Source organism: Heterodontus francisci, chromosome 32 (assembly GCF_036365525.1).
Source record: "Heterodontus francisci isolate sHetFra1 chromosome 32, sHetFra1.hap1, whole genome shotgun sequence".
Lineage (NCBI taxonomy): Eukaryota > Metazoa > Chordata > Chondrichthyes > Heterodontiformes > Heterodontidae > Heterodontus > Heterodontus francisci.
In genome coordinates, this window is record NC_090402.1 from 33,639,727 (window position 1) to 33,655,446 (window position 15,720).

Sequence of the window (15,720 nt, forward strand, 5' to 3'; positions counted from 1 at the left end):
TGACTCATCAGCTGAGGGAGGGCGGCAGGTGGTAATCAGCAGGAGGTTACCTTGCCCATGAGACTTCATGGGGTCCGGAGTCGATGTTGAGGACTCCCACGGCAACTTCCTTCCTACTGTAGACTACTGTCCCGCCATCTCTGCTGGGTCTGTCCTGCCGGTGGGACAGGACATAGCCTGGGATAGTGAATGTAGTGTCTGGGACATTGTCTGTAAGGTATGATTCCGTGAGTATGACTATGTCAGGCTGTTACTTGACTAGTCTGTGGGGCAGCACTCCCAACTTTGGCACAAGCCCCCAGATGTTAGTAAGGAGGACTTTGCAGGGTCAACAGGGCTGGGTTTGCCGTTGTCGTTTCCAGTGCCTAGGTCGATGCCGGGTGGTCTGTCCGGTTTCATTCCTTTTTATTGACTTCGTAGCGGTTGGGTCCAACTGAGTGGCTTGCTCGGCCATTTCAGAGGGCATGTAAGAGTTAACCACATTACTGTGTGTCTGGAGGTCACATGTAGGCCAAACTAGGTAAGGAGAGCAGATTTCCTTCCCTAAAGGACATTAGTGAACCAGATGGGTTTTTACAACAATCGACAATGGTTTCATGGCCATCATTAGACTCGCTTTTAATTCCAGATATATTAATTAAATTCAAATTCCACCTTCTGCTGTGGTGGGATTCGAACCCATGTCCGCAGAGAGATACCCTGGGTCTCTGGGTTACTAGTCCAGTGATAATACCACTGCACCACTGCCTCCCCTTTCACCTCATTGAGGCAGGAATGTCCCACATAATGGACATTGGGAGCGGTGGCCACTGCTGGGAATGCAACCCAGCTTCAAGATGAAGAGGAAGGATGTCTCCGGAAAAGAGGTGTGATTGGTCAAGCCCCGTGGAGGCTGCGGGGGGGGTGGTGGCGGGGGGTGCGCGTGTTCGGCGTTGGTGGGTGGTTGGGGCATCGGGGCAACCCTCCATCGGGCACATGTTGCCCGATCAGGAGGGCCCCCACAAGGCCGTCAGAAACCAACTACTTTCGACAGGCGGCTTTTCTCAGGTCTGGACCACCACTTGCCAATGGTAAAATCCCTGTGGTGGTGGGCGGAGGCCCTTAAGTGGCCGTTAATTGGCCACTTAAGGGCCTTGATTGGCATGGGGTGGGCGGGCCGTTTTTCGCCGCCGCTGTGCTGAGTAAAATGGCAGCGGAGGCAGGAGTGGGTTGAGAAGGGCCCCCGAGCTTCCCATTTCATTTTATGCCCTCCACCGCCGCCCGCCACCATCCCGCTCTTGTGGGGGAGGGGGGGGTTTATAATTCCGGCCTTTAATTCTTTTTTCTGAAGACACGACCTGAACCAATGACGAAGTATTGAGAGTGATTTTTAAATCTTTTGTCCATCTTTTGTCTTTGTCACCTGGTTATATTTTGCCTTTTTTCATTCTTCGCTATTCAATAATTCTGTAATTGGCAGCGCACTTCTGCTGACTTGCATGAACTTCTTATATCAATGACTAACGTAATACTGAAATTGATTATTTGAAGCATCAAGTGAGAATGAAAAGTGGACTTTGAAGACAGCTGATTTACACGCTGTCAAATTGAAATAAAAATTATTTTTTGCTTCAGGTTTTGAAGTATCTGGATTACGTGTTCACTGGGGTCTTTACATTTGAAATGGTGATAAAGGTAAACATTCCTACTGGATTCTTTATAATTTAAATGCATGACGTATATTTGAAAAAAAAAACTGCATTTAATTATATTTGTAGTCACTGGCTGGAATAAACAATTTGAAATCAATGTTTTTATAATTAAGTGGTTTGCTGGACTGAACTTAAAGGTTTGGTTGTGCACTGTGATAAATTTGTCCATCAGGCACAAGTAAATTAAAATATGAATATTTTGGCTCAGAAGTATTAATTCTAGAAATTGATTTATAATTAGGTGCTGTGAATTAATCAACACAATATTTGTTTACTTCCTTTGATTTTTGAACAGCATTTCAATCCTGTTGTGTATTTCAATTTTACGACTTCTGTGAATTTTAAAATTGCCGTGAAACTGGGAGAATCTGACATTCTTGTTGAATGGGTGTAACAACCACCTTCATATTCTTGTGGTACATCTTCACAACCTTTCTGTCATGATTTTACAGTAGTGCAGAATGAATCCAGAGGCCTAGAAATGGCACTGCGCCTGTTTTGCTGGTGTAAAATGGATGCCTGAGTGATCAAATGGATCAGGAGCTCCAAGATGACACTGGAGAATCTGGAAGCCCTCTTTTAGCTATTTGTTTCCAATCTTGGAAGTTTCTGTTATCTGCAGTCGGCATGCACCTCCCCTTTAAGAGGAGTTGGTTGCCTTTAAGTGGCATCAAAGATGCACGATTTCCTGCCCACCACATACTGACCTGCAGTCTGTGAATTGGTGCCCCAACATCAAGTTAATGTGGTCCCTGAGACCACATGACCAGACATGTGTGACGACGCTCCGTCCCCTGCTTGCCCATTTTCGAGTGGAAACAAATTCCTGAGCCATAGCCTTAAAGAGCCAAAAAGGCTTTGTACAGAGGGGCTGCTAATCAGAAGTAATTGTAACAAAGCAAAGAGTTGTGCTTTTCATATTTACATATTGATTTAACTTTACCTAATTTCCTTTCATAAGATGATTAATTTAGGTCTGTTACTTCATCCTGGCTCTTATTTCCGAGACCTTTGGAACATTCTGGATTTCATTGTCGTCAGTGGTGCTCTTGTGGCTTTTGCTTTTACGTGAGTAAAGTCTGAAGATTTTGCTGTTCCAGATTTGCTTGTTGTCTGTGTTTTAGCCCTTGTAAACGACAAGTTAATTGAAAATATCCCTTGCACATCACAGGTTCAATACTGCTCAGCTGAATGATTCAAGGGCATGTTGGACTTGGAAAATGTTTTACATTATGTTCTTTCAATGGCTTTTAAAATGTTCATTTCTACCCTGTTTTGTTCAATGAATCAAAGAAGTCAAGTTGCAGGATCTTTACGAAAATCTTCAGCGATAACAGTGGGAATTGTAACTCAGGGTGGTTGGCTAGCAGAACACATGAGGCTGCAGTCCAGGAGGTGTCACAAGAAGCCAGGGCTCATGAACATAGCTGGAGTGAGCTGCCCACCCAAAATGGACATCAGAGGCATCCCCTGGGTGCTGGCCAATTTGTCCTACTCTCCTGCTTTTTCCCCATAGCCCTGCAATATTTTTCCTTTCATGTATTCATCCAGTTTCCTTCTGAAACATTATTGTTGAGTCTAGTTCCACCACCCTTTAAGGCAGTGCATTCAGATCATAACAACTCTGCATAAAAATTTCCTCATCTCCCCTCTGATTCGTGGCCAATGAACTTAAATCTGTGTTCTCTAGTTACCAAAGCTCTACAGTGGAAACAGTTTCTCTGTATTTGAAATTCAAAGTTCAATTCAAATTCAAGCCCCATAATTAAAAGGCCAATGTTCCCAACCTATGCATCACCCAATCCCCAAGAATTAATTTCTTAACTAACTAATTAACAATTAAAGAAAATATGATTGAGTTTTGTTTTTGTTGTTGCTGTTGTCTTGTAACTGACCTGTTTTCTTTCTTCCCTGGGTGCGGGGATCTGAACAGGAGTTTCCTCGGGTAAGGATTTCATTGCAATCGTAAAACAAAATTTGTAATCTTGCTTCTGTGATTATGTCTGTGTGGATGTATATTGCGTGTGTTATTTACATTAGTATATTTGTGATTTATGAATGGTTGCATGTATGTTTAATGCTCAAAAAATATCATGTATCTTGTTCTTACAATACTAAATGAGAAAGTCTACATATGCTAACAAGTTCCTGAACAAATTTGAGATGATGTGGTAAACTCACTGATTTTGCAGTATAACAGTTCTTGTACAATTCCCTGTAAAGTTAAATTGGTTATTGGTTATCTAAATCCGTTCGTTCGCTTTCTTCACTTATTTACATGAAGTAATGTCAATTGACTTTAAAAGTCACTTGACTGTCGAAACTTTAGAAATAATTATGGCAATTTTTCATACTAACTTTTCTGAAGCTGGGCTTTATGATTGATGAGAAAAGCAATTTGAGGAACTATAGATTTGCATGGTTTTTTTTCGGACTTCTGTTTCAAATAAAGCAGTCATTGTGTATTAAACTTATTAACCTCTATTAATATTAAAAACCTTCCTTGCTTCATAGTAACCATAGCTGGCATTTCAATAAGTATGAATTACAAATCTTGTCTGGATTAATTCATTATAGAACCGTTTCAGTTCAGGTTACAAGTCCCATTTTGAAAATGGAATATATTATCCTGCATAATGAAATGCTAGCCTTTATATCTAGAGGATTGGAGTATAAAGACACAGAGGTTATGCTGCAGCTGTACAAAACCCTGGTTAGACCCCACTTGGAGTACTGTGAGCAGTTCTGAGCACCACACCTTAGGAAGGATATATTGGCCTTGGAGGGAGTGCAATGTAGGTTTACAAGAATGATACCTGGACTACAGGGATTAAGTTATGAGGAGAGATTACACAGATTAGGCCTGTTTTCGCTAGAATTTAGAAGGTTAAGGGGTGATCTGATCGAAGTCTTCAAGATATTAACAGGAAAAGACAGGCTAGATAAAGATAAACAATTTCCACTGGTTGGAGATTCTAAAACGAGGGGGCATAGTCTAAACATGAGGACTAGACCTTTCAGGAGAGATGTTAGGAAGCATTTCTTCACGCAAAGGGTGGTAGAGGTTTGGAACTTTCTCCCACAAACAGCATTTGAAGCTAGAACAGTTGTTAATTTTAGATCTGAGATTGATAGATTTTTGTGAAGAAAGATATTAAGGGATATGGGCCAAAGGCAGGTATATGGAGTTAGGCCGCGGATCAGCCATGATCTCGTTGAATGGCGGGACAGGCTCGAGGGGCTGAATGGCCTACTCCTGTTCCTATTTTCCTATGTTCCTATAAGGAATTTGTTTCCTCATATATTTTCACAGAATCTGAGTTATTCTCACTCCCAGTAACTTTAAAAAGATTACTTCTTGTTTCTTTTTGTATGAGCAGATCTAAGTTCTATCAAAGCGCAGTATTAGTGGCAATGCTGATTGTGATAGAAACCAAAACACAAATGATTAAGGCATAATTTGTTTACCATGATTTGGTATTGGTAGTGACTACCAGGATTTATCATATTCTACTGATGTGATTATATTTGTAATGGCCTCTTTGTCACGAGGACACAAAGTTGGAAATCTGAAATAAAAATAGCAAGTGCTGCTAATGCATCATAGATCAGGCAGCATTAAAACATGAAGAAAGGTAACAGTTCAGTTGAGATCTTTCAATAGATCTATTATAAAGGAGCCCACCCAGAATATGAGCTCATCTTTTGAGAAGCTGACTGAGCTACTGTACGTTCCCAGCATTTTCTGTTTCTAGTGCTGCATTTTGTAGTTTATTGTGATCACAGTGTATCCACATTGAAAGTGCATTAGATTTGCTGAGTAAGAGATGTGAACCTCTATTGAAATTGTGCATGATGGCAGTGCAGATGAAAAATGAAGATAGTGGTAAGGGCAAAATAATCTATTTGGGAAACTACTGCTGTGCATGTGTGGAGTAATGGCTGGTCGACATAAGCAGTTCTGAATTGGACTTCCTCCATTTTATTCTGAGGTTTAAAGCAAAGAGAGATTCTGTGCACCTTTTAGAATCATAGCCGACCATCTGCATTCGATCTACATATCTCTACGTAGGTTGTATTAGAGTCTCATTATGACAAATAGCTGATCTGCAGTGGCCATTCAGCAGTAAGTATGCAAACTATAACTTTGCAGCTTCTAAATGAGAGGAAAATTGCTCATGTAATTGACATTTTATAGAAATAGATGAAACTCTAAGCGAATAAACTGATTTTCTATTTGTAAGAATGGAACATAACTTCTTTATTCTGCGTTCCACAAATTAATGGCATGTTAATCAGATTCATTTACATGGATAATTAATGGATTAGAGGTTGCAGTGGATAGTATGGCTACATGTCCCAGGTACTGTCCACCAAATAAACCCACCAACAGACATGCCCCTTAAACTGACTAATCACAACAGTCCAGACAGACAAGAACTGAATATTATTATCATAGATTACTAACATTATATTATTGCTGTTTGTACCATTGAAGGGAGGAAGATGTGGCTGAGATAAAAGAAAATATAATGGAGAGAGCAAACTGCAAACCCTTAGAGTCACAAGGGAAAGTGAGGTAGAAATTAGGAAGCTGAACTTGAACTAGGCCCCAATCTTGAACAATCTCCACCCATGAGTACGGATAGAGTTAATTGAAGAGATTGCAGTTCCCCTCACCAATATCTTCCTCAGTGTAATTGAACAACGTTCCAATGGATTGGGAAGTAGCAAATGAGACTTTGGCCGGGATTTAACCCGAGGCAGACAGGAGCCGGACACCAACTGAAAAGTCGGTGACGAACCCACTTCTGCCTGGCCTGGGGATCTGACCCGTATTTTGCAGGTCCCGGCCTTTAATTGTTCTGAGGCAGGACTTCCACCTGCTTGAGGCAGGAAGTCCTGCCTAATAGAGCTGCCGGCCAGTCAGCGTGCCGGCAGCTCTGTGTCCCAGCAGCGCCACCAGGAGCAGTGGCCACTGCTGGGACTGCAACCCAGCCGACAGAAGAAGATAAAAGCAAAATACTGCGGATGCTGGAAATCTGAAATAAAAACAAGAAATGCTGGAACCGCTCAGCAGGTCTGGCAGCATCTGTGAAAAGAGAAGCAGAGTTAACATTTTGGGTCAGTGACCCTTCTTCAGAAGAAGATGTTGGGGAGCCCCAGACTGAAGGTAAGTTTTCGTTGCCTCACTGGGGTTGATCGGTCGGGCCCCGGCGAGGCAAGGGTGGTCGATTGTTGAGACAGGGAGCATGTTGGGTGTTGGGGGTGGTTGGGGCAGCGGGGGTGGCCCTCCATCGTGCACAGTGTGCCTGATCAGGATGCCCCTCCCCCACCCCACCCACCTTGGCCCCCGGCCATCAGAAAGCCACCTGCTTTTGTTAGGTGACTTTTCTTGGGCCTGTGACACCCGCTTGCCACACGTAAAATCTCCATGGATGCGTGTAAAGGCCCTTAGTTAACTGGCCACTTAAGGGCCTTGATTGACCTGGGGCGGGCAGGCCGTTTTTCGCCACTGCCGCCCTGCGTAAAGTGGCGGCAGAAGTGGGTCGGGAAGGGCCCCCTGAGCCTCCCGCTCCATTTTACACCACCCCCTCGCTACCATCCCGCACTTTGGGGGGGGACGTAAAATTCAGCCCCTCATCTTAGAAAGGAACAAGAGTTGCACGCATGATTTACAGACCTGTTGGCCTTACCTTAATTGTAGGGAATAAGTTTCAGACTTTGATAGGTAGGATAAAGAATTATCTGTAAACGTAGGCTCTATTAGAGAGGAGCAGCATCAATTTAGTAGGGGCAAGTCTTGTTTGATCAGTTTACTGGAATTCTTTAAGGAGGTTACACAGCTGGTGAGGGTGATGTAGTGGATGTTAGCTGCCCAGATTTTAATTTGACACTGTACCACATAACAGACTTAATTGCAATATATGTGCCCATAGGATAGCTGGCAAACTATTAGGCTGGATTGATGCATGGTTGAAGGGTGGAGAACAAAGCATGTTCTTGCATGGGGAGGTGTCAAAGTTGCCATTGGAGTCTCACAGCTATTGATGTTGGTTATAATTTTTATGAATAACTTAGAGAATGGAACCTAGCTTCAAAGAGCCTACACTTGCAATTGGCATCACTTCGGGTGCTGTGGTCAATGCTGCTCACCATTGTGTGATAAGTCATAGGATCTGGGGAGATAAGGTGGATAGGCAGAGAGGTGACAAATGAAGCCATGAGATGCTGTTAAAGAATTGCAAATGTGAATTGCATATTAAGTGGTCACATGCTTGTGATAACAGAGCAGAAAGGGATCTGGGGGTTTTGGTAGTCTTTAAATCTGTTGGTTCACTGTTTGCAGGTGGTGAATAAAGCAAAATTAAATGCTGCACTGTATGTTTATAGGAGTGCCATGAGGTCAAAGGAGGTGATTTTGAAGTTGTGGCAGGCCTTGGTGAGGCTGTATTGAGTATTGTGTTCAATGTAGAATTGTTGAAGAGTCCAGAAGAGACTGATTTCTGAACTTCGAAGTCTGAGCTATGAGACAAGACTGGGACATTATTGTTTGAAGAAGCGGAGGTCTTGATAAAAAAAATCTTTTGAGATTTTTATAGGTATGGAGAAATTGGATCCAAGAAAGTTCTTTTCTGAGCACAGATTTGAGGATTTGGTTTAACATTAAGGGTATGAAAACAAGGAAGGGCAATCTAGGCAATATTTTTTAGGAAGAAGGCTGCAGAACTAAGGACCAGGTAGTGGGTAGTGAGGTAGTGGACCAGGTTCCTGGTGGAGTAGGGGTGGTAAAATAGAAATTCAAAGCTGGTTTTAACAAAAGAGGACTGGACAAGAAAATTTGTTTCAAAGGGGATACAGCACTGCTAGTTCTAGATTTGGAGTTGGGAAGGTAGGCTAGATGGACTCATTGTCTTCTCTTGCCCAAAATATTATTGTTACTATGCATGTTACTGACATTTGCCACACATTTGGCCAACTGCTGAGCTGTTTGGAGTAATTAGAATTAGAGCAAATTATGAAACAGAGGTCGACGCTTCGCCTTCGAAAAAAGTTATTCTCCCGCTCCAGTAATACCATCACACATTGTGTAGGCAATTTGCGATTCATTTTGATACCTACTGCTAATGTTCATGAGCTAGAAAAATAAGTTGATGAGTTTAACACACAAACATTTTTATTTCAGTTTTAATTATTGGACTTAGAAGTACTTTGGCACTGCTGCTTAAAATGTCAGAAGTATGTGTAGTTCAGCAGTTTTCACTTTGAAACCATAAATTGAGTTCTGTTCTGGGTACTGCCTGTGCGGAATTTGCAAGTTCTCCCTGTGACCGTGTGGGTTTCCGCCGGGTGCTCCGGTTTCGTCCCACAGCCAAAGACTTGCAGGTTGATAGGTAAATTGGCTATTGTAAATTGTCCCTCGTGTAGGTAGGTGGTAGGAGAATGGTGGGGATGTGGTAGGGAATATGGGGTTAATGTAGGATTAGTATAAATGGGTGGTTGTTGATCGGCACAGAGTCGATGGGCCGAAGGGCCTGTTTCAGTGCTGTATCTCTAAATAAATAAAAATAAAAAATAAAAAAAGGAATAGTTTATTCCCAGTAAGTATTAATATGCATTATAAAATGCTGGCTGTCTTGTTGGCCGAAAAAGTTTGATATGACTGAATGCTTAGTACAAGCTCCCATGAGCTCAATTCTTCAGTACTTAAACCATTACTTATCTGATAATAGTGTGAATAAATGCTTCAGTGTGTTTTGTTCTGGAATACAAGACTGAGAACTCATTGGAGTACCTGTCATCTTCCAGCACTTTTCTAGCCTAACATAATGCAGGTTGAAATGCTTATTCTGATTTTGTGCTAATCCTCTATAATCCTGTCCATCCCTGCCTCTCTTACACTCCCTTTAAACATTTCTTCAAAATATTTCTACTTGATTTGACCTTCGATCATCTCTCTTAACTTCTTCCTTCCTGGCTTAATGTCTGTTTTTATTGCACCCATCATTTGTGAAGGGCCCTGGGCCACAATCACTGCTTTTACTTTGTACCTGTTCTTGCTAAAGCAAACGAGCAACATGTATTATCTCCACAGTTTGCTGAAGAAATTGATCCTGGCCAGGGCAGCATTAAGGACAGTACAAAAAAAAAAGGAGCAGACTTGAATCCAGACAGAGGGTTGTTCACAACACTAGAGATTTGAGTCTAATCTAAGTTTACAATGCAGTGCAGTACTGAGGGAACACTGCATTGTTGGAGGTGTCATCTTTCGAATGTGACATTAACCTAGGCACCATCTGCTCTTTCAAGTGGACAAACAAGGCCCCATGGCACTATTTGAAGAAGGGCAAGGGAGTTCTTCACCCAGGTTTCTTTAATGAACAACAAAATTATCAGTTTATTATAAAACATGATTTAACCAGTAATGAAGCAAAGCCTTAACACACAGATTGAAATATGAAAGTTCCCTTTTTAAAATTCCCCAATTACACTCACACACACTAGAAAAAAAATACATAAGTTCTCTCTACAGAGATCTGTTATAAAAAAATGACCAAAAAAGCGCCAATATTTATCCCTTAACCAATACTGAAAACAGATAATCTGGCTATTTATTTCATTGCTGTTGGCTGTTCTGTTTCGTACATTACAACAGTGAGTACATTTCACTAAGATTGTGAAAGACATTGTGTAAAGAGAAATGTTTCTTTCCTTACTCTTATATGTTACATAGGTAAATATGACAGATATTTTGAATGCAACCCAACCAGATATTAGCTGAATGACTACATTCCATGATGCGATTTGAAGAAAAGCTAGGATCTTTAACATCCACCTATACCACAGAAACAGGCAAGCAGTATCAGATTAATGTCACATTTGAAGAACAGTACCTTTGACATTGCAGCACTGCCTCAGTATAACATTGAACTGTAAACTCAGATTAGGTGCTCAGGCCCTGGACTACGGCTTACACTCACTATCTCCTGCTTTACAGGCAAGTGTGCTAACAACTGAGCCAAGCTGACCTCCTGGGCTGCTGAAGGGAATAATCAGCTAGGATTTCATTTCCTGATCACTATGTAGTGGCAACTGGTAGAAAGTTGGTACGTCAGACATTGAATGAAGTGTGTATTGGACTCAGCTGTGAGACCCTGCATGGTAGAATAACTTACTACTGCTTACTGTCTAGGCTCACCCATGAAGAATGGTCAGATGAGCAAGGTCTTGGAGAGCCACTAATAACTGTGGAACAGAACACAACAAGGCATTCAGTAGATTTGGGAGGAAAAATGAATTTGGTTGCACATTTGCACATCCCTTGAACATGATTCCAATGGCAGATATTGAGAGAATGCCCAGTTTAGTGCTGTTTATATTTCTTCCAAAGTTGCCTGCAAATATCAAAAGGACAATATGGATCATAAAACCACATGTCCAATGAAAGCTTGCATACAGATATACTCATTATCATTTACAGGACCAGCCTGCATAAACTAAATGTGCAGGAGAATATTGGTTTTATGAACAATAATACAATGAAATTAGTTTAAATTCTAAAATAGATTGAATTATGGTAACATTTCCACGTAATTATTTGCCGTACAAATAAGGGTCATCCATGCAATCGCATCATGTAGGTGCATGTTGTTATGACCGTGGCGGGAGGAGTGCACTGTCTTTTCTAGTTCCACTTCTCCACAGGTCACAACATATATTTAAATGTTTACCTGGTTACCGGTACAGCCAATCATATACTCTATTTTTTAACCCAGAATAAAATACACTACGCAGGTTTCTTTAATAAACAACAAAATAATCAGTTTATTATAAAACAAGACTTAACCAGTAACAAAGCAAATCATTAACACACAGATTGAAATATGAAAGTTTCCTTTTTAAAATTCCCCAATTACACTCACACACACTAGAAAAAAAAATACATAAATTCTCTCTGCGGAGGTCTGTTACAAAAAAAATGGCAAAAAAAACTTTGGCCAAATACTTGCTAATTCTTGATGGAAAAAAAGAGAAGATATGGAAGGAGGTCAGTTATCCCTTTTTATGGTCTGGAGTCCGGGTATACAGAAACGGATCACTACGATAGTTTCAGAAGCAGTCCGTTCTGGAGATGTCGAGAATTTTTCTAGTAGGCTTCCCAGGAGAAATGTGGCATCAGGGTTTTCTGCCGGCACACACTTGAATCACAGGATTTTTTTCAACTTCTCAGGAGCTATTGCAGCACCAGGGATTTTAGCTCTCCCACACTGGATTTTTGCAGGATTTCTTCAAAGAGGTAGATAAGGAGGTGAGCTGGATGGTTTCTTTTTCTCCTTTGGCAGGAAAACACCAACTGTCTCCAAGCAGTTCACACCCCAACTGCCCTGAAAACAATATTCAAACCCCAAACAGAGAGTCGACCTCCTGACCTTCATAAAACTTGACATGTGGCTTCTCTGTACCCATTTTTCCCCAGGTCACTAAGGGTTCTGTTGTTTCAGCATAGGTGTTTTTCAATCAATATCTCAAGTGTCCTTTCAGTGAACTTGGTAACAAAAACACATGCGTGGAATCGTTTCAATTTTAACACAAGTCCTCAGAAAAATAAAATATTATAAAAAAAAGGAAGCACTTTCATAACAATGAATGAAAATGATGGCAGTGCTGCTCAAGAAATTGTGATCTCTTGAGGTGCTTTGCCAAGCATCATACAATTAATCATTCATTAAAAGCACACCAATGTTTATTTGAATACTATTTGTTCCTCATCACTCATGCAAACTATATAGTGGATCATTAATATGAAACAGTGTCTTTAATTTAAGCAAGTATCAGACAAACAGAGGAAATAAATGATTGTTTTGCACGTTATCTTTAAAAACGTTTTCATCGCGAGTATGAATCTTTTCCTTAGTTTTCTGATTTTAACAGTTTTCTCATTTTAACTTTGTACATCCATTCCCTTACATGGTGAAACACTCTGAACGATTTTGCATGTTATTGCTTGTGGCTATAAACATAAAGCTGAGAACAATAACGGCTCGGAATTTGCAGTCAGCGGCAAATCAAGGGTGCTGTAGCAATCTCTGGTAAGAATTTCACCTCTCTCGCCATGCAGTGATACTACAACTGATTGCAGCATTCTTTACTGGGCATTCCCAGCAAGACGCTGCAGTGATGTCACATTAATGGATTTTCACAGACGCCCAAACAGGAAAGAAAAAGCAGGAAAATAAAATCGCTTTTGAAAATGTTCTCATAGAGCAAAGATTGGGAGATTGGGGTGGTGATAGAAGCTAAAAGATTCTGGAAAAAACTTACTTAAAAAAACATACTTTAAAAAATCTACTAATTAATCATTTAACGGCACCCCACAAACATAAAATTCTTTTTTCAGGGCCAGTTTTTTTGTTCATCAAAATCTATTGATCACATCTCAGTTAAAAACCCAGTTACACCTGATTGAACAAGATGTAACTTTTTATGGGGTTTCTGACTGCAATGTGGGAGTAAGAAAGTTGAAATTCTCACTGATTTCAGAGATTGCCAGCTTTGGGAGGGGGTTCCACAGCGCTGCCTTTTTGGAGCCCCGAGCGACAGACCACAACTTCAAGATTTCTGCACTAATCTATGCGTGCCCGACATCCTGAAGTTGCTGTCAGTTTCCGAGGGAGAGTGACGGCGGAAGCTGACAGTACGCTGTCAACTACCCATCCACCCCACAAAATCCAGCCAATTGTGCTTTCGGTTTTACATTAACGCTTCGTTGCTTTACAGGTAGTGACAAGTTTGTATTCAAACTGGTGAACTGAACAGTGGTGTTCTTCCACAGTTTTAGAGAAAGGCAAAGCAAATGAAACATAATCTGATAGGCTGGAGTATAACATGAAATTAATTTGCGGTGCTGGATGGCCAAATTTCTGTATTTGGACATTTTATTTATTTATTTATTTAGAGATACAGCACTGAAACAGGCCCTTCGGCCCACTGAGTCTGTGCCGACCATTAACCACCCATTTATACTAATCCCATATTCCTGCCACATCCCCACCTGTCCCTATATTTCCCTACCACCTACCTATACTAGGGGCAATTTATAATGGCCAATTTACCTACCAACCTGCAAGTCTTTGGCTGTGGGAGGAAACCGGAGCACCTGGTGAAAACCCACGCAGACACAGGGAGAACTTGCAAACTCCACACAAGTACCCAGAATTGAACCCGGGTCGCTGGAGCTGTGAGGCTGCCGTGCTAACTACTGTGCCACTGTACTTCCAATATTATTCCAATCTTATTTCCATAAATCAAAACAGCTTCCTTACTTTTCTATGGAGTTCTTCTACCAAGAGTCTCCTTAAACCTTTCTCTCCCAGACCTTTTCATCATTACTTCCAATAGCAAGTGCAAGGAGCTCATGGACTTCTTTAGTCAGTAAGATTGAGACTATCTAACTGACTAACTGCTTCTGCTGGTCCAGCTTTCCCTTGTCTACGAAATCAAACATCCCTCGAAGTTCCTCACACCCACAAAATCAAACCTCTCCCTAGGTTCCACACACCCACAGACCAAACCTCCCACTAGGTTCCCTTTGCCAAGACCCTGAAACCATGTCTGCCATTTACATGGGAATTTCTATCACATCTCCTTACATGCCCTCTCTAAGCTCATCTCATCCATGAGACCCATCTACTGCTCCCTTGACTGCATTGCCACTAAACTGCTGAACCCACATTCCTATCCTAGCCTCTATTCTGGCTGACATTGTAAATTGTTCCCCTCCCTTTCAACACTGCAGTCATCACCATCTGCTCGGAAAACCCACTCTCAACTCCTTGTTCTTGGAAAGTACTGTCCTATTTCCAAAGTCCTTAAATATATATGTTCTTGCTTCTGAAATCTGTGCTCATCTACATGTTGCCCATGACAACATTAACCGTGGACATGGGGCTTAGCTTTCTCATGTATGCTGAAGAAATCCAACTCTACCTCTCTGCCACCTCTGTGTTGTCAACCTTGTCCGACATCCCATCTTGGATGAACTACAATTTCATCCTGTTAATTATTGGGAAGACAAAAGCCATTGTCTTTGGTCCTATTGTGAACTCTGTACCCTCTCCAATGATTCCATCCATCTCTCCATCTTCGGCTTCTCCTTTTCTCTGTAACCTCCTCTAGTCTTACACCCCTCCTCTAACTCTGGCCTACATCTGTACATGCACACTTCCAGCAGGGATCACTGGAGAAGGAGAGGAAACAGTGATCAGTTTCCCCCCTGCCTCCTAAATTCAAGGATGCTGAGGTCAATTGTGGAACTCCTCACTGCTATCCTGGCTGAGTTCAAATAAGTTGACACAGATAATGAACTAGATTTGGGATCTTGCTGACCTATACAGTTCAGTAGCACACCGCCCATTTATACCCTGAGCCATCAAGAGACGGTGAAACAGAAGCTTAATGATGATCATTTAACACAGTGCAGTTTAAAATGTATTTTATTCAGCAACAGTACTTTAACCTTTACTGTTGTGTACATTTGTTATTTTGTTCTAGCACTGTATGGAATTATTAGGTCACTGTCACAGATATGCATGATATTGAACATTAAGCAAAAAGATAACTTTTATATGTTAAATCAGACTTTACAAATAGCACAGATAATATGAGGGCATGGCATTGAAGAGATGTGTTTTTTAATCCTTGATTTACCTTTTTGTGATGGGGTTTAAATTTATGTACAAACGTGTGAGGTGAGAATGACTGCCCCTGACATCAAGGCAGCATTTGACTGAGTATGGCATCGAGGAGCCCAAGCAAAACTGGAGTCAATGGGAATCAGGGGGAAAACTCTCTGCTGGTTGGAATCGTACCTAGCGCAAAGGAAGATGGTTGTGGTTGTTGGAGGTCAATCATCTGAGCTCCAGGACATCACTGCAGGAGTTCCTCAGGGTAGTGTCCTAGGCCCAACCATCTTCAGCTGCTTCATCAATGACTGTCCTTCAATCATAAGGTCAGAAGTGGAGATGCTCGC

The 15,720-nt window shown here is 41.5% G+C and overlaps 1 protein-coding gene across 1 annotated transcript in view; it reads left to right on the forward strand.

The window, feature by feature from the left end:
* Positions 1-15,720, forward strand: part of cacna1ba (calcium channel, voltage-dependent, N type, alpha 1B subunit, a) — a 621,742-nt gene that overhangs the window by 506,573 nt on the left and 99,449 nt on the right. Inside the window, exons 26-27 of the mRNA XM_068012672.1 lie at positions 1,615-1,674; positions 2,653-2,759. Coding sequence (XP_067868773.1) covers positions 1,615-1,674; positions 2,653-2,759 — 167 coding nt within the window. The remainder of the gene's footprint in view (positions 1-1,614; positions 1,675-2,652; positions 2,760-15,720) is intronic.